The sequence below is a fragment of the Salvelinus alpinus genome, chromosome 29, assembly GCF_045679555.1.
Source record: "Salvelinus alpinus chromosome 29, SLU_Salpinus.1, whole genome shotgun sequence".
In the NCBI taxonomy this organism is placed as follows: domain Eukaryota; kingdom Metazoa; phylum Chordata; class Actinopteri; order Salmoniformes; family Salmonidae; genus Salvelinus; species Salvelinus alpinus.
Window position 1 is genome coordinate 36,937,778 of NC_092114.1, and position 18,400 is coordinate 36,956,177.

General features: G+C 44.7%; 1 protein-coding gene across 1 annotated transcript; it reads left to right on the plus strand.

Annotated features, from left to right (window-relative positions):
* Positions 1 to 718: 718 nt before the first annotated feature.
* Positions 719 to 12,823, plus strand: LOC139558633 (tyrosinase-like). Its single transcript, XM_071373887.1, has 5 exons — positions 719 to 1,683; positions 5,958 to 6,174; positions 6,548 to 6,695; positions 9,171 to 9,352; positions 9,450 to 12,823. The coding sequence occupies exons 1-5, from the start codon at positions 856 to 858 to the stop codon at positions 9,698 to 9,700; spliced, it is 1,626 nt and encodes a 541-aa protein (XP_071229988.1). The 5' UTR covers positions 719 to 855; the 3' UTR covers positions 9,701 to 12,823.
* Positions 12,824 to 18,400: the final 5,577 nt, after the last annotated feature.

Here is an 18,400-nt window from a genome sequence, read left to right on the forward strand (position 1 = left end):
GACGTGCGGCCCCAGCCGCAGGACGCCGACCAAGATGACGATCCCGGGGATCAGGAGCGGACCGGTCACCTCTGCTAAAAAGGCGCGGTAACCTGTCGATCCAGCTGAGGCGTGTGAGTATGGCGACTTAGAGCGCCGGAGAAAGAGCATACGTGACAGATAACAGTTTGCTTTCTGAACTGAGACTATTTTGTCTGATGGCAAAGTGGGAAAATCTGGGTCATAGTCGATTTTTTAAAATAAACTAAACATTTGAAACAAAAAATAACGACAACATAACTCTGTGGTTAAGAAACTTGAAGGGAAGTATCAGAAAGAAACTTGAACCAAAATGTCATCCTTTCTATAGTCACATTTCAATTGCCTTCACTGAATCCCGTAGGCTAGTGCTTTAGTGATACAAAGAAATACATGGATATGCTTTTTTTCTACATGTATTTAACCCTTAAAGACCTTCCCTGAAACCTGCAGTGTAATTAAAGAAATTATATCCGTTGGTTAGTCCGTCAGAATGTGTGAGAAAGACCCTTGGTGTGTGTGTGTGTGTGTGTGTGTGTGTGTGTGTGTGTTCAGGGAACCACCCGCCCATGAAACAAGCTCACCCCCGGGGTCATGAGGTATGTGACCACCGGTCCAGAGAGGGGGGAGTGCGGGGGAGGGAGGAGAAGTCGAGTCGTATCTGAGTGACTCTGATCTGACTGGAGTAGCTACATGGGTTTCGTCTTATCTCACTTCTACTTACCAACTCCTCTCTCAATGACTCTAGGCACGTCACCGGGCTGGTGTGTGTGTGTGACAGGACAAGACAGGCCTGGACAGCTGTGTTTGTGTTGGTGTGTGTGGTGAAGTGTTGCGATGCGGTTCTTGCTCCTCCACGGTGTGTTTTTCCTCCAGTGTGTGCGGTTATCCCAGCAGCAGTTTCCCCGTCTCTGCGCCACCACGGAGGCCCTGCTCTCTAAGGAGTGCTGCCCGGTCTGGGATGGGGATGGCTCGGCTTGCGGGGCCAGCTCTGGCAGGGGGTTCTGCCGGGACGTGGAGGTATCGGATCTACCCAACGGGCTGAATTACCCGTTCTCCGGCTTGGACGACAGAGAGAGGTGGCCTCTGGTGTTTTATAACCGGACCTGCCAGTGCGCCTCCAACTACATGGGGTTCAACTGCGGAGAGTGCCAGTTCGGGCTGTTTGGTACTAAGTGCGGGGAGAGGAGAGAGTCCGTGAGGCGGAACGTGTTTCACCTTTCGGCGGCGGAAAGGCGGAAACTTATCTCATACCTCAACCTGGCCAAGCACACAGTGAGCCAGGATTACGTCATAGCTACCGGGACCTACCGGGAGATGAATAACGGGAGCACCCCACTGTTCTCTGACGTCTCGACCTATGACGTGTTTGTGTGGATGCACTACTATGTCTCGAGGAATGCTCTTCTCGGTGGACCGGGGAATGTCTGGACAGATGTGGACTTCGCCCACTGGGCTCCCGCCTTTCTGCCGTGGCACCGTGCGTACCTGCTGCACTGGGAGCGTGATATTCGGAAGCTGACCAGGGACTTTGAATTCTCCATCCCGTACTGGGACTGGCGGGACGCGCAGGGCTGTGACGTCTGCACCGACGACCTGATGGGCGCCCGGAGCCCCCGAGACCCCAACCTCATCAGCCCTGCTTCAGTGTTCTCTTCTTGGAGGGTGAGACACCTTTCATCCTCTTCTTGTCTCTTCCATCCTCTTACTCTCTCTTTTCTCTTCACCTTTCCTGCCTACCTATTTTCTCCTCCCTTCCTCTCACTCTCACTGTCACCTTGGCATTATTCTTAGAAGTTCACAATAGTCTCCACAGTGTTGTATTTTCATTGATGGTACGGGGAGGCCTGGAGAGGAGAGGAGGAGAAGAGTCCCCCTTACACTATAGAGATGTAATCAACAAGACGGTACATGCTTCTCAACTCACAGAATGTGAATAGACATTTTAATAATTCAACTCTTCTTTATTACTTTTCCTGTGATGACTTGAATACTGTGATGATATACTATCCTTGTTGAGCTCCCCTGTAGCCTAAATAGGAGGGAGGAGATGTGGAGGACAGGAGAGGACTGGGGAGAGGAGATGAGGACAGGACAGGAGAGGACTGGGGAGAGGAGAGGAGGACTGGAGGAGAAAAGAGGAAAGGAACTGGGAGAGGAGAGGAGAGGATCGCAGAGGAGAGGAGGAGAAGAAAGGAGACGAGAGGAGATGAGGAAAAGAGAGGAGAAAACTGGGGAGAGGAGATGGAAGGAGAGGAGAAGAGGGTGGGGAGAGGAGAGGTGGGGGAGAGGAGGGTGGTTATCAGGAGACTGTCTGAGTACCTCATGTCTCTGCCAGAGGCCATGTTCTGTGATTAACACACACACACACACACACACACACACACACACACACACACACACACACACACACACACACACACACACACACACACACACACACACACACACACACACACACACACACACACACACACACACACACACACACACACACACACACACACAGTATAAAAACTATATAAGGCTCACTTCAACATGAGTTAGAGACAGCAGTAGTGATGGAGATACTGTATGTAGAAGGTAATCCATCGGATAATGATGCTCTATGACCCTGCATGGTTTATTTGTACTGAAACAGCAGAATTATTCCTGGTTGAACTTTAGAAAGCATCTTCTCTTCCTCTCAGTCTAAAGCACAACTTTCTTTCCCCTATATAATATTGTGTAATATAATCAAACCCCATATATAATGGGGTTCCTCTCCTCTCCCAGTCACCTACAGCCTCCCACCACAGTCTGTGGAGAGAGTGTGTGTGTGTGTGTGTGTGTGTGTGTGTGTGTGTGTGTGTGTGTGTGTGTGTGTGTGTGTGTGTGTGTGTGTGTGTGTGTGTGTGTGTGTGTGTGTGTGTGTGTGTGTGTGTGTGTGTGTGTGTGTGTGTGTGTGTGTGGGGGGGGTTTGGAGGTGGTTCTGTGCCTGAGCTCTGAATTGTGCTCGCTCCCCAAGTTAAGGAAACTAAGGGGGTGCGTGCTGGTGGCAGGGAAGTCAGGCGCAGGAGATCGAACTTGGTAGAAAGCAGTTTAATAAGTGCTCAAAAACTCAGAAAACCAAAATATACAAAATAATACACGTGGGTACAAAACCCGTCGCACACCAGAACATAACTAGCACATAGCTTACAAACAAACAATCACCGACAAGGACATGAGGGGAAACAGAGGGTTAAATACACAACATGTAATTGATGGGATTGGAACCAGGTGTGATACAAGACAAGACAAAACCAAAGGAAAATTAAAAGAGGATCAGCGATGGCTAGAAAGTCGGTGACTTCGACCGCCGAACGCCGCCCGAAGAGAGGAGAGGGACCAACTTCGGCGGAAGTCGTGACAGAAACTGTCCAGTGTTTCCAGATTTTTATGAAATACAGTACCGGTCAAAAGTTTGGGCACACCTACTCATTCAAGGGTTTTTCTTTATTTTTACTATTTTCTACATTGTAAAATAATAGTGAAGACATCACAACAATGAAATAACACATATGGAATCATGTAGTAACCAAAACAAATCAAAATATATTTTATATTTTATATTCTTCAAAGTAGACATCTTTTGCCTAAATGACAGCTTTGCACACGCTTGACATTCTCTCAACCAGCTTCACCTGGAATGCTTTTCCAACAGTCTTGAAGGAGTTCCCACATATGCTGAGCACTTGTTGGCTGCTTTTCCTTCACTCTGCGGTCCAACTCATCCCAAACCATCTCAATTGGGTTGAGGTCGGGTGATTGTGGAGGCCAGGTCATCTGATGCAGCACTCCATCACTCTCCCTTTCTTGGTCAAATAGCCCTTACATAGCCTGGAGGTGTATTGGGTCATTGTCCTGTGTAAAAATAAATTATAGTCTCACTAAGTGCAAACCAGATGGGATTGGTGGTAGCCATGCTGGTTAAGTGTGCCTTGAATTCTAAATAAATCACAGACTGTGTCACCAGCAAAGCACCCCCACACCTCCTCCTCCATGGTTCACGGTGGGAACCACACATGCTGAGATCATCAGTTCACCTACTCTGCGTCTCACAAAGACACTGCGGTTGGAACCAAAAATCTCCAATTTGGACTCATCAGACTAAAGGACAGATTTCAACCAAATAGCCCTTACACGGCCTGGAGGTGTGTTGGGTCATTGTTCTGTTGAAAAATAAATTATAGTCCCACTAAGTGCAAACCAGATGGGATTGCGTATCGCTGCAGAATGCTGTGGTAACCATGCTGGTTAATTGTGCCTTGAATTCTAAATAAATCACAGACTGTGTCACCAGCAAAGCACCCCCACACCATCACACCTCCTCCTCCATGCTTCATGGTGGGAACCACACATGCGGAGATCATCCGTTCACCTACTCTGCGTCTCACAAAGACACGAAGGTTTGAACCAAAAATCTCAAATTTGGACTCATCAGACCAAAGGACATATTTCCACCGGTCTTATTTCCAGTGCTCATGTTTCTTGGATCAATCAAGTCTCTTCTTATTATCGGTGTTCTTTAGTAGTGGTTTCTTTGCAGAAATTCAACAATGAAGGCCTGATTCACACAGTCTCCTCTGAACAGTTGATGTTGAGATGTGTCTGTTACTTGAACTCTGTGAAGCATTTATTTGGGCTGCAATTCCTGATGTGCAGTTAACGCTAATGAACTTATTCTCGGAAGCAGAGCTAACTCTGGGTCTTCCTTTCCTGTACGGTCCTCATGAGAGCCAGTTTCATCATAGCGCTTGATGGATTTTGTGACTGCACTTGAAGAAACTTTCCAAGTTCTTCATGTCATACAGTAATGATGGACTGTTGTTTCTCTTTGCTTATTTGAGCTGTTCTTGCCATAATATAGACTTGGTCTTTTACCAAATAGGGCTATCTTCTGTATACCACCCCTACCTTGTCACAACACAACTGATTGGCTCAAACACATTGAGAAGGAAAGAAATTCCACAAATTAACTTTTAACAAGCCACACCTGTTAATTGAAATACATTCAAGGTGACTACCTCATGACGCTTGTTGAGAGAATGCCAAGAGTGTCACTTTTCTGTTTACTACATTATTCCATATGTGTTATTTCATAGTTTTGATGTCTTTACTATTTTCTACAATGCAGAAAATAGTAAAAATAAAGAAAAAGTCTGGAATGAGTAGGTGTGTCCAAACTTATGACTGGTACTGCATGACCTATAATTAAGCAATAAGGCCTAAGGGCTGTTCCTATGCACGACGCAACGCCCTTAGCCGTGATATATTGGCCATATACCGTTAACCCCTGAGGTGCCTTACTGCTATTATAAACTGGTTACCAACTTAATTAGAACACTAAAAATAAATGTTTTGTCATACCCGTGGTATATGGTCTGATATACCACGGCTTTCAGCCAATCAGCATTCAGGGCTCGAATCAACCAGTTTATAGATCTGAGGGAAATCGTTTTCCTTCCAAAAACTGGTAATTAAGTATGTTAAAAATAAGCTTTTCTGTTTTGGAATGGTGTGGGCGTACGTACCCCAACAACAAAATAGTGTGGGCGTATACCGGTCAAAATATTCATGCAAGTAGACCCCTGATTGGCCAACTCATCCTCCTCTGGAGGATAATGTCATCCGCTATGAGGAAATAGCAAGCATTTTTTTAAAGATCTGTTTGAGATACAAGTTTGAAGTGGGGTTTTTGAAGTGTTTTTCTCCAATTTATGCTTTGGCCACAGATGCGAGTATAGGATGAGTCAACAACTTTATTTGGGTATGAGTTAAGAGAATATGAACTTTTAAAAGTGAGATTTTCACTGGACAGTTACTTTAATGCTTAAGCTTTAGCTCAGCAGGCTAACACAATCATGTGGTATGCAGTTGTCCTGATTCTATAGTTTTGTGTGTGTGTATGTGTGTAGGTGATGTGTTCGCGTGCGGTAGACTACAGCGTAAGGGGGGTGCTGTGTGACGGTAGCGACGAGGGGCCGTTGCTGCGTAACCCTGGCAACCACAACCATAACTTGGTTCCGCGGTTGCCAACGGCAGCAGAGGTGGAGTTCACGGTCAGTCTCCGTGACTACGACACGGGAGCCATGGACCGCTCCGCTAACTTCAGCTTCAGAAACACAATGGAAGGTAAGTAGGGTTGTGTGTGTTATTAGTTCTAGACCTCTAGAAAGTCAGTAGTTCTAGAACACTCTAGAGAGCGTTGTTCTAACCCTAACTCTTGTGTTGTATTCTGACCCCTGACCTCTGACCCCTAACCTCTAGGTGTCGGCAGCTCTGTGACAGGCCTGGGTAAGAGTGTGGTGATGGGGATGACATCTAACCACTTATCTCTGACCCCTGAACTCTAGGTTCCGGCAGCTCTGTGACAGGCCTGGGTAACAGTGTGGTGATGGGGATGACCTTTAATCCCTGAACTCTAGGTTTTGGGAGCTCTCTAACAGGCCTGGGTAACAGTGTGGTTTAGGGGGGTGACCTCTAACCTTTGACCCCTCACCTATAGGTTTTGGGAACCCTCAGACAGGCCTGGGTAACAGTAGGGTGATGGGGATGCACGCCTCTCTTCACATCTTCATGAATGGCTCCATGTCTTCAGTTCAGGGGTCAGCTAATGACCCTATTTTCCTACTGCACCACGCCTACGTAGACAGGTGAGCACACACATACAAACACACACAAACACTCACACACACACACACACATGCACGCACACACCCACCCACCCACCCACACCCTGTTTCTCTCTCTCTCTTTCTTTCTCTCCCCCTACACACACCCTCTCTCTCAATTCAAGTGCTTTATTGGCATGGGAAACATATATTAACAATGCCAACGCAAGTGAAATAGATAATAAACAAAAGTGAAATAAACAATAAAAATTAACAGTAAACATAACACTCACAGAAGTTCCAAAAGAATAAAGACATTTCAAATGTTTTTATTTTTTTATTTAATCTTTATTTAACCAGGTAGGCTAGTTGAGAACAAGTTCTCATTTGCAACTGCGACCTGGCCAAGATAAAGCAAAGCAGTTCGACACATACAACAACACAGAGTTACACATAGAATAAACAAACATACAATCAATAATAGAGTAGGAAAATCTATATACAGCATGTGCAAATGAGGTAGGATAAGAGAGGTAAGGCAATAAATAGGCCATGGTGGCAAAGTAATTACAATATAGCAATTAAACACTGGAACGGTAGGATGTGCAGAGGATGAATGTGCAACTTGAGATGGGCTATTTACAGATAAGCTATGTACAGGTGCAGTGATTTGTGAGCTGCTCTGACAGCTGGTGCTTAAAGCTAATGAGGGAGGTAAGAGTCTCCAGCTTCAGAAATTTTTGCAGTTCGTTCCAGTCATTGGCAGCAGAGAACTGGAAGGAGAGGCGGCCAAAGGAAGAACTGACTTTGGGGGTGACCAGTGAGATATACCTGCTGGAGCACGTGCTACGAGTGGGTGCTGCTATGGTGACCAGTGAGCTGAGATAAGGCGGGGCTTTACCTAGCAGAGACTTGTAGATGACCTGGAGCCAGTGGGTTTGGCGACGAGTATGAAGCGAGGGCCAGCCAACGAGAGCATACAGGTCACAGTGGTGGGTAGTATATGGGGCTTTGGTGACAAAATGGATGGCACTGTGATAGACTGCATCCAATTTGTTGAGTAGAGTGTTGGAGGCTATTTTGTAAATGACATCGCTGAAGTCGAGGATCGGTAGGATAGTCAGTTTTACGAGGGTATGTTTGGCAGCATGAGTGAAGGATGCTTTGTTGTGAAATAGGAAGCCAATTCTAGATTTAATTTTGGATTGGAGATGTTTAATGTGGGTCTGGAAGGAGAGTTTACAGTCTAACCAGACACCTAGGTATTTGTAGTTGTCCACATATTCTAAGTCAGAACCGTCCAGAGTAGTGATGCTGGACGGGCGGGCAGGTGTGGGCAGCGATCGGTTGAAGAGCATGCATTTAGTTTTACTTGCATTTAAGAGCAGTTGGAGGCCACGGAAGGAGAGTTGTATGGCATTGAAGCGTGTCTGGAGGCGAGTTAACACAGTGTCCAACGAAGGGCCAGAGGTATACAGAATGAGTCGTCTGCGTAATGGTGAGCGACATCATTGATGTATACAGAGAAGAGAGTCGGCCCGAGAATTGAACCCTGTGGCACCCTGTAGAGACTGCCAGAGGTCCGGACAACAGGCCCTCCGATTTGACACACTGAACTCTATCGGAGAAGTAGTTGGTGAACCAAGCGAGGCAATCATTTGAGAAACCAAGGCTGTTGAGTCTGCCAATAAGAATGTTGTCATTGACAGAGTCGAAAGCTTTAGCCAGGTCGATGAATACGGCTGCACAGTAATGTCTCTTATCGATGGCGGTTATGATATCGTTTAGGACCTTGAGCATGGCTGAGGTGCACCCATGACCAGCTCTGAAACCAGATTGCATAGTGGAGAAGGTACGGTGAGATTCGAAATGGTCAGTAATCTGTTTGTTAACTTTAACTTAACAAATGTCTTATTATGTCTATATACAGTGTTGTAACGATGTGTAAATAGTTAAAGTACAAAAGGGAAAATAAATAAAGATAAATATGGGTTGTATTTAGAATGGTGTTTGTTCTTCACTGTTTGCCCTTTTCTTCTGGCAACAGCTCACAAATCTTGCTGCTGTGATGGCACACTGTGGTATTTCACCCAGTAGATATGGGAGTTTATCAAAATTGGGTTTGTTTTCAAGTTCTTTGTGGATCTGTGTAATCTGAGGGAAATATTTGTCTAATATGGTCATGCATTTGACAGGAGGTTAGGAAGTGCAGCTCAGTTTCCACCTCATTTTGTGGGCAGTGTGCACATAGGCAGACCTGGCTCTCAATAGAAGACAGGCTAAGGCGACCTTTCTCAATAGCAAGGCTATGCTCACTGAGTCTGTACATAGTCAAAGTTTTCCTTAAATTTGGGTCAGTCACAGTGGTCAGGTATTCTGCCACTGTGTACTCTGTTTAGGACCAAATAGCGTTTGAGTTTGCTCAGTGTTTTTGTTCATTCTTTCCAATGTGTCAAGTAATTATCTTTTTGTTTTCTCATGATTTGGTTGGATCTAATTGTCTCTCTCTCTCTCTAGTATCTATGAGCAGTGGTTGAGGAGACATGCTCCAGAGCAGACCCAATACCCAGAGTTCAATGCTCCCATCGGTCACAACAGGCAGTACCACATGGTGCCCTTCATACCTCTACACAGAAACATAGAATACTTCACCTCCAGCAAAGACCTGGGGTACGAATACTCGTACATGCTCGACTCAGGTACGTACCGTGTGTGTTGTTGGTAATAGGCATGTTTTAATCGTGAATGCCTGAAGGATTGTAAAGGACTCCTCCTCTCCTCTCCCCTCCCCTCCAGACCAAAGGATATCGGAGGTTCTCAGTCCTTACCTGGAACTGATGATGGAGGCGTGGCCCTGGTTGCTAGGGGCGTTGGTCCTGGGGGCCCTGGTAGCTATGACTGTGGCTGCGGTAGCTGTGACAATGACCCGGGTGTGTTGGGGTGCGTGGCCATGGCAACGTGGGGAGAATAGTTCAGCGTTCCACCTACCAGAAAGGGAATCTCTCATCAGCAGTGATAGTGATACCCCCAACTACCACACTGTTTAGCCCCAACTACCACACTGTTTAGCCCCAACTACCACACTGTTTAGCCCCAACTACCACACTGTTTAGCCCCAACTACCACACTGTTTAGCCCCAACCACCCACAATGTTTAGCCCCAACAACCACACTGTTTATCCCCAACCACCCCATTGTTTAGCCCCAACCACCCCACTGTTTATCCCCAACCACCCCACTGTTTAGCCCCAACCACCCCACTGTTTAGCCCCAACCACCCCACTGTTTAGCCCCAACAACCACACTGTTTATCCCCAACTACCCCATTATTTAGCCCCAACCACCCCACTGTTTAGCCCCAACCACCCCACTGTTTAGCCCCAACCACCCCACTGTTTAGCCCCAACAACCACACTGTTTAGCCCCAACCACCCCACTGTTTAGCCCCAACTACCACACTGTTTATCCCCAACTACCCCACTATTTAGCCCCAACTACCCCATTATTTATCCCCAACTACCACACTGTTTAGCCCTAACTACCCCCCTATTTATCCCCAACTACCACACTGTTTAGCCCCAACCACCCCACTGTTTAGCCCCAACTACCACACTGTTTATCCCCAACTACCCCACTATTTAGCCCCAACTACCCCATTATTTATCCCCAACTACCACACTGTTTAGCCCTAACTACCCCCCTATTTATCCCCAACTACCACACTGTTTAGCCCAAACTACCCCAAATGCCACACTGTTTATCCCCAACAACCACACTGTTTATCCCCAACTAGCACGCTGTGTAGCCTCAACAACCACGCTGTTTAGCACCAACTACCACACTGTTTAGCCCCAACTACCACGCTGTTTAGCCCCAACTACCACACTGTTAAGCCCCAACTACCACACTGTATAGCCCCAACAATCACATTGTTTAGCCCCAGCAACTATACAGCCAACTCCTAGCCCTGCAACCCTAGCCTACAGCCAAGCCCGTAACCTTTTAATTACCACCCAGACAATTCCTTGCCGATCTGCCACACCTGCCAACATGTAAAGGGGCCTTATGTACAGTTGATGTTGGAAGTTTACATACACCTTAGCCAAATACATTTAAACTCAGTTTTTCACAATTTCTGAAATGTAATCCTAGTAAAAATTCCCTGTCGTAGGTCAGTTAGGATCACCACTTCATTTTAAGAATGTGAAATGTCAGAATAATAGTAGAGAGTGATTTATTTCAGCTTTTATTTCTTTCATCACATTCCCAGCGGGTCAGAAGTTTACATACTCAATTAGCATTTGGTAGCATTGCCTTTAAATGGTTTAACTTGGGTCAAACGTTTCAGGTAGCCTTCCACAAGCTTCCCACAATAAGTTGGGTGAATTTTGGCACATTCCTCCTGACAGAGCTGGTGTAACTGAATCAGGTTTGTAGGCCTCCTTGCTCGCACACGCTTTTTCAGTTCTGCCCACAAATCTTCTAGAGGATTGAGGTCAAGGCTTTGTGAAGGCCACTCCAATACCTTGAGTTTGATGTCCTTAATCCATTTTGACACAACTTTTGAAGTATGCTTGGGGTCATTGTCCATTTGGAAGATCCATTCGCGACCAAGCTTTAACTTCCTGACTGATGTCTTGAGATTTTGCTTCAATATATCCACATAATTTTCCTTTCTCATGGTGCCATCTATTTTGTGAAGTGCACCAGTCCCTCCTGCAGCAAAGCACCCCCACAACATGATGCTGCCACCCCTGTGCTTCACGGTTGAGATGGTGTTCTTCAGCTTGCAAGCCTCCCCTTTTTTCCTCCAAACATAACGATGGCCATTATTGCCAAACAGTTCCATTTTTGTTTCATCAGACCAGAGGACATTTCTCCAAAAAGGACGACCTTTGTCCCCATGTGCAGTTGCAAACCGTAGTCTGGCTTTTTTATGGTGGTTTTGGAGCAGTGGCTTCTTCCTTGCTGAGCGGCCTTTAAGGTTATGTCGATATAGGACTCGTTTTACTGTGGATATAGATAATTTTGTACCTGTTTCCTCCAGCATCTTCACAAGGTCCTTTGCTGTTGTTCTGGGATTGATTTTCACTTTTCGCACCAAAGTACGTTCATCTCTAGGAGACAGAACGCGTCTGCTTCCTGAGCGGTATGACGGCTGCGTGGTCACATGGTGTTTTTGCTTGCGTACTATTGTTTGTACAGATGAACGTGGTACCTTCAGGCATTTGGAAATTGCTCCCAAAGATGAACCAAACTTGCAGAGGTCTCCAATTTGTTTTCTGAGGTCTTGCCTGATTTATTTAGATTTTCCCATGATGTCAAGCAAAGAGGCACTGAGTTTGCAGATAGGCCTTGAAATACATCCACAGGTACACCTCCAATTGACTCAAATTATGTCAATTAGCCTATCAGAAGCTTCTAAAGCCATGACATAATTTTCTGGAATTTTCCAAGCTGTTTAAAGGCACAGTCAACTTAGTGTATGTAAACGTCTGACCCACTGGAATTGTGATACAGTGAATTATAAGTGAAATAATGTCTGTAAACAATTGTTGAAAAAATTATTGTGTCATGCACAAAGTAGATGTCCTACCCGACTTGCCAAAACTATAGTTTGTTAACAAGAAAATTGTGGAGTGGTTGAAAAACGAGTTTTAATGACTCCAACCTAAGTGTATGTAAACTTCCGACTTCAACTGTATGTATGTACGTACTCAGCAAAAAAAGAAACATCCTCTCACTGTCAACAGCATTTATTTTCAGCAAACTTACATGTGTAAATATTTGTATGAACATAAGATTCATAAACTGAACAAGTTCCACAGACATGTGACTAACGTAAATGGAATAATGTGTATGTAAACTTCCGACTTCAACTGTATCACACCAACGTGTGCCAGTTCAAATTGAACTTGAATTTAAACTTGAACTAATGACACTCGAACTCCCATAAAACAAGTTAGAGTGTTGTTTCATGGAACACTATCTTTGCTTGGTGCCTTATGCTGATCTCTGTCTATCTATATCTCTGTCTAAAATACCTCATCAAATACAGTACCATATATGGCACATTTCTTTTATTTTGCTTTCTTCCTGAAGCTGAATGTGTAAAATTAACACTACATGTAGCAGTTTGGACTACTGTGACTACCAGTAAAATAAACTCAGCAAAAAAAGAAATGTCCTCTCACTGTCAGCTGCGTTTATTTTCAGCAAACTTAATTAACATGTGTAAATATTTGTATGAACATAACAAGATTCAACAACTGAGACATAAACTGAGCAAGTTCCAGAGACATGTGACTAACAGAAATGGAATAAATGTGGAATAAAGGGGGGGTCAAAATCAAAAGTAACAGTCAGTATCTGGTGTGGCCACCAGCTGCATTAAGTACTGCAGTGCATCTCCTCCTCATGGACTGCACCAGATTTGCCAGTTCTTGCTGTGAGATGTTACCCCACTCTTCCACCAAGGCACCTGCAAGTTCCCTGACATTTCTGGGGGGAATGGCCCTAGCCCTCACCCTCCGCTCAAACAGGTCCCGGACGTGCTCAATGGGATTGAGATCCGGGGTCTTCGCTGGCCATGGCAGAACACTGACATTCTTGTCTTGCAGGAAATCACGCACAGAACGAGCAGTATGGCTGGTGGCATTATCATGCTGGAGGGTCATGTCAGGATGAGCCTGCAGGAAGGGTACCACATGAGGGAGGAGGATGTCTTCCCTGTAATGCACAGCGTTGAGATTGCCTGCAATGACAAGCTCAGTCCGATGATGCTGTGACACACCGCCCCAGACCATGACGGACCCTCCACCTCCAAATCGATCCCGCTCCATTTTACAGGCCTCGGTGTAACGCTCATTCTTTCGACGATAAACGCGAATCCGACCATCACCCCTGGTGAGACAAAACCGCGACTCGTCAGTGAAGAGCACTTTTTGCCAGTCCTGTCTGGTCCAGCGACGGTGGGTTTGTGCCCATAGACGACGTTGTTGCCGGTGATGTCTGATGAGGACCTGCCTTACAACAAGCCTACAAGCCCTCAGTCCAGCCTCTCTCAGCCTATTGCGGACAGTCTGAGCACTGATGGAGGGATTGTGCGTTCCTGGTGTAACTCGGGCAGTTGTTGTTGCCATCCTGTACTTGTCCCGCAGGTGTGATGTTTGGATGATTTACTTATACGTACAGTCAGGTCCATAAATATTTGGACATTGACCAAGTTATTATTATTAATTTAGCTGTCTACCACAGCATATTGGAGTTGAAACTGAATATGAATATTGAGGGTATTTACATCCAAATTGGGTGAACGGTGTGGGAATTACAGCACTTTTATATGTGGTCCCCCCCCCTTTTTAAGGGACCAAAAGTAATTGGATAATTGGCTGCTCAGCTGCTCCATGGCCAGGTGTGTGTTATTCCCTCATTAGTTAATTTGCAAGTAAGCAGATAAAAGGTCTAGAGTTGAAGTCCGAAGAGCTGTCACTGCCAGTGAAGCACACCATCATTAGGCTGAAAAAGAAGGAATACACTGGTGAGCGCAAGAACACCAAAAGGCCCGGAAGACCACAGAACACAACTGTGGGGGATGACAGAAGATTTATGTGTAGATTGATGAGAAATAACAAAACAATTTAATACATTTTAGAATAAGGCTGTAACGTATCAACATGTGGGAAAAGTCCAGGGGGCTGAATACTTTCCGAAGGCACTGTATATCACTAACTTGCCTATCCCGCTGTTCTGGCACAGATCTACACTTTAAAAAATATAAATGCAACATACAACAATTTCAAAGATTTTACTGAGTTACAGGTCATACAGTCAGGTCCATAAGTATTTGGACAGTGATACAGTCTGCATGATTTTGTCTCTGTACGCCACCACAATGGATTTGAAAGGAAACAATCAAGATGTGCTTTAAGTGTAGACTTTCATCTTTAATTTCAGGGTTTTGTCAATTATTGTGTGAACCGTGTAGGAATTACAACAATTTTTATACATAGCCCCCTATTTTAGGGGCTCAAAAATACATTGTTTTGTTTTTCCTCAATCTACACACAATATCCTAGAATGACAAAGCAAAAACAGTTTTAACATTTTTGCTAATTTATAAAAAATACATAACTGAAATCACATTTGCATAAGTATTCAGACCCTTTACTCAGTACTTTGTTGAAGTACCTTTTGGCAGCGATTACAGCATTGAGTCTTCTTGGATATGACGTTACAAGCTTGGCACACCTGTATTTTGGGAGTTTCTCGCATTCTTCTCTGCAGATCCTCTCAAGCTTTGTCAAGTTGAACAGGGAGTGTCGCTGCACTGCTATTTTCAGGTCTCTCCAGAGATGTTCGATCGGGTTCAAGTCCGGGCTCTGGCTGGGCAACTCAAGGACATTCAGAGACTTGTCTCGAAGCCAATCCTGTGTTGTTTTGGCTGTGCTTAGGGTCGTTGTCCTGTTGGAAGGTAAACCTTCACCCCGGTTGGAGGTCCTGAGTGCTCTGGACGTGCACTGTCAACTGTGGGACCTTATATAGACAGGTGGGTGCCTTTACAAATCATGTCCAATCAATTGAATTTACCACAGGTGGACTCCAATCAAGTTGTAGAAACATCTCAAGGATGATCAATGAATACAGGATGCACCTGAGCTCAATTTCGAGTCTTATAGCAAAGTGCCTGAATACTTGTGTAAATAAGGAATTTCTGTTTTTATACTGTTTTGGCTTTGTCATTATGGGGAATTGTGTGTAGATTGCTGAGGATTTATTTATATTTAATCCATTTTAGAAAAAGGATGTAACGTAACAAAATGTGGAAAAAGTCAAGGGGTCTGAATACTTTCCGAAGGCACTGTATGTTTCAGTAAGGTTGGCTTCTTAGCGTTCATAGCAATGGTTATCAACTGTACCACAGAGATGGAATGTAAGTCACAGAAATAGATGCTGTGGTGTCATCTGCAGAGAACTACTTGGGGGTACGAGATTTGACTTCAGAAGTTACAGGGTATGTGGAGTGGTAGTGTCCCGTCCTCTCAGGTCTTTAGCCTGGGGTAGGATCAGATGGGGTTAAAGTAGTGGAATAAGGGGGTGGGTTTTAATGAGTGTAGGGTTAGTTGGTAGCGTAATGTTGTATTTTATATTTCCCGTTTCCCCATTTATACTATAGTTCAGTTGGGGGCTTTAATGCAACATATTGAATGCCAACTGCCGTTAAACTCTAATGAAGAAGAAGAAGAAGAAGAAGAAGATGAAGAGTTACACCCGTGAGGGTCAAGGATCGGAATGGTCGGCAGTAGAAAGACAGGAAGAAGAGAGATCATGATACAGAAAGCAGTGGAGCATTTTCTAAAGAATGCATAAAGAGGTCCAAGGTAGGAAGCAAGAGTAATGATGTGTTGGAGTGGAAAGTGGTGATAGCATTTTATTTATTTATTTATTTTATTTAACCAGGTAGGCCAGTTGAGAACAAGTTCTCATTTACAACTGCGACCTGGCCAAGATAAAGCAAAGCAGTGCGACACAAACAACACAGAGTTACACATGGGATAAACAAACATACAGTCAATAACACAATAGAAATGATGAGACCACAGGGCCTTTACACCCTATCTGAATAACTAATGCCATAGAGAAAGAGGTGAAGTCAAATTAGCTGGGTTCCTTGGAAATGACATATTGTTCATATTTTGTGGTAGCCAGGCTTAGCAATAGAAGATTGTGAAAATGGTAAAGCTTAATGGGAAGAAGATTAAAAGCCATGTCCCTGGTCTTTATGCTAGATTGAGGGGAGTCATCACTGGGGTCCCAATATATATGTCCACAGATGATATTAAAGAATGTGTGAAGGGAGGAAGAGTGATTGAGACCAAAAGGTTGATCAGTAGGAAAGACGATCAAAGAAGTGGAAGCCTATCAGTGCTGTTGAGGTTTGAGAAGGTTATGCCTGGGAAAGTACAGATAGGATTCCTTAGTTTCAATGTCAGAGAATTGGTCCCCATCCCCATTGCAGTGTTATAAATGCCAAAGAATGGTACATGTAGCTGTTCAATGTAAAGGAAGGAAAATATGTGCCAAGTGTGGTCAGGAACATGATTATGTTGAATGTGGGAGCAATGTGAAGGTTAAGTGTTGTAATTGTGGGGGGGTGGGGCATGGTGCAGTATTTGGTGGATGCCAGGTGCAGAGAGCAGCTAGAGAGGCTCAGAGATATAGAATTAGTCATGATGAATCGTATGCAGAGGCTGTAAGACAGACTTGTGGAACTGCAATGTGGAATGATGGAGCTTCCATGGCTGCTCCTGTACTAGGTGGACCTACTGTCAGACTGATGAAGCTTCCATGACTGCTCCTGTACTAGGTGGACCTACTGTCAGACTGATGAAGCTTCCATGACTGCTCCTGTACTAGGTGGACCTACTGTCAGACTGATGAAGCTTCCATGACTGCTCCTGTACTAGGTGGACCTACTGTCAGACTGATGAAGCTTCCATGACTGCTCCTGTACTAGGTGGACCTACTGTCAGACTGATGAAGCTTCCATGACTGCTCCTGTACTAGGTGGACCTACTGTCAGACTGATGAAGCTTCCATGACTGCTCCTGTACTAGGTGGACCTACTGTCAGACTGATGAAGCTTCCATGACTGCTCCTGTACTAGGTGGACCTACTGTCAGACTGATGAAGCTTCCATGACTGCTCCTGTACTAGGTGGACTACTGTCGGGGTTGGTGCTTCTGATGGTCCTGGCTTGGTTTCGAGGCCCGTTCAGAAATCTTGTTATGAATATGCGGTGTCAAATGACACTTTGATAATAAATAAAGTTGACTTCATAGCTTTTATTGGTAAAGTTATCAATACAACTCGGGTTGTGGAAAGCAGAAATGCCAGGTTGGAGGTTATTGTGGAGACAGCAAAATAGATATTGGGGGTAACAATGTTACTGTTGAAATGGTTGTTGACATGCTGAACAATCCTATGGGTGGAGTGTTTCAGTATGATATAGATAAAGGTTAATGGGGTTGGTGAGGGGAAAAAGTTAGTAGGGATTTATTTGTATTTTATTTTCATGGAAGTACAGAATTGGACAGGTCATGATTGATCGTACATTCCAGCACAGTAGGTGGCGGCATGCACTTAAACGATTGTTTGCAGACCGCCATGATATCATAGAAGAAGAAGAAGAAGAAGAAGAAAATGATTGTGTTACACCTGGAAACATAATGTTGTGCGCAGAAGGGCATGAGACAAAGGAATGTGTGGCATTGGGGAAAGTAGTGGTATGTGTTAATTGTAAGGGTGCCCATGGGGTTGAGGATCAGAAATGTCCTGTGTGAGAGAGGCAGGTTGAGTTGGGTCAAGGGGAGGGATCCTGTGAGGAGTGGTGTGAATAGTAGATCTGTACCAGTACAGAGAGATAGGCCAACAAGTGATATATGTAAGATTGGATTTTTAGCATTTATAGCAATGATTATCAACTGTACTGCAGGGATGGAACGTAAGTCGCAGAAAATTGAGATTGTGGTGGCAGCTGCAGAGAGGTATTTGAGTGTGCGAGACTTGACATCAGAAGAGTTACAGGTTGTTGGTCTGAGATAGGACTAAATATATTTACATAGTGGGGTTATTAATTAAAGTTATTATTATTTATTTTTTATGAGTGTAGTGTTAAATGGTAGGGTATTTGTTGAATTATTTATTTTTCAAGCAAAATATAAGGGCAGTCTAGTAGGTGGCGGTAA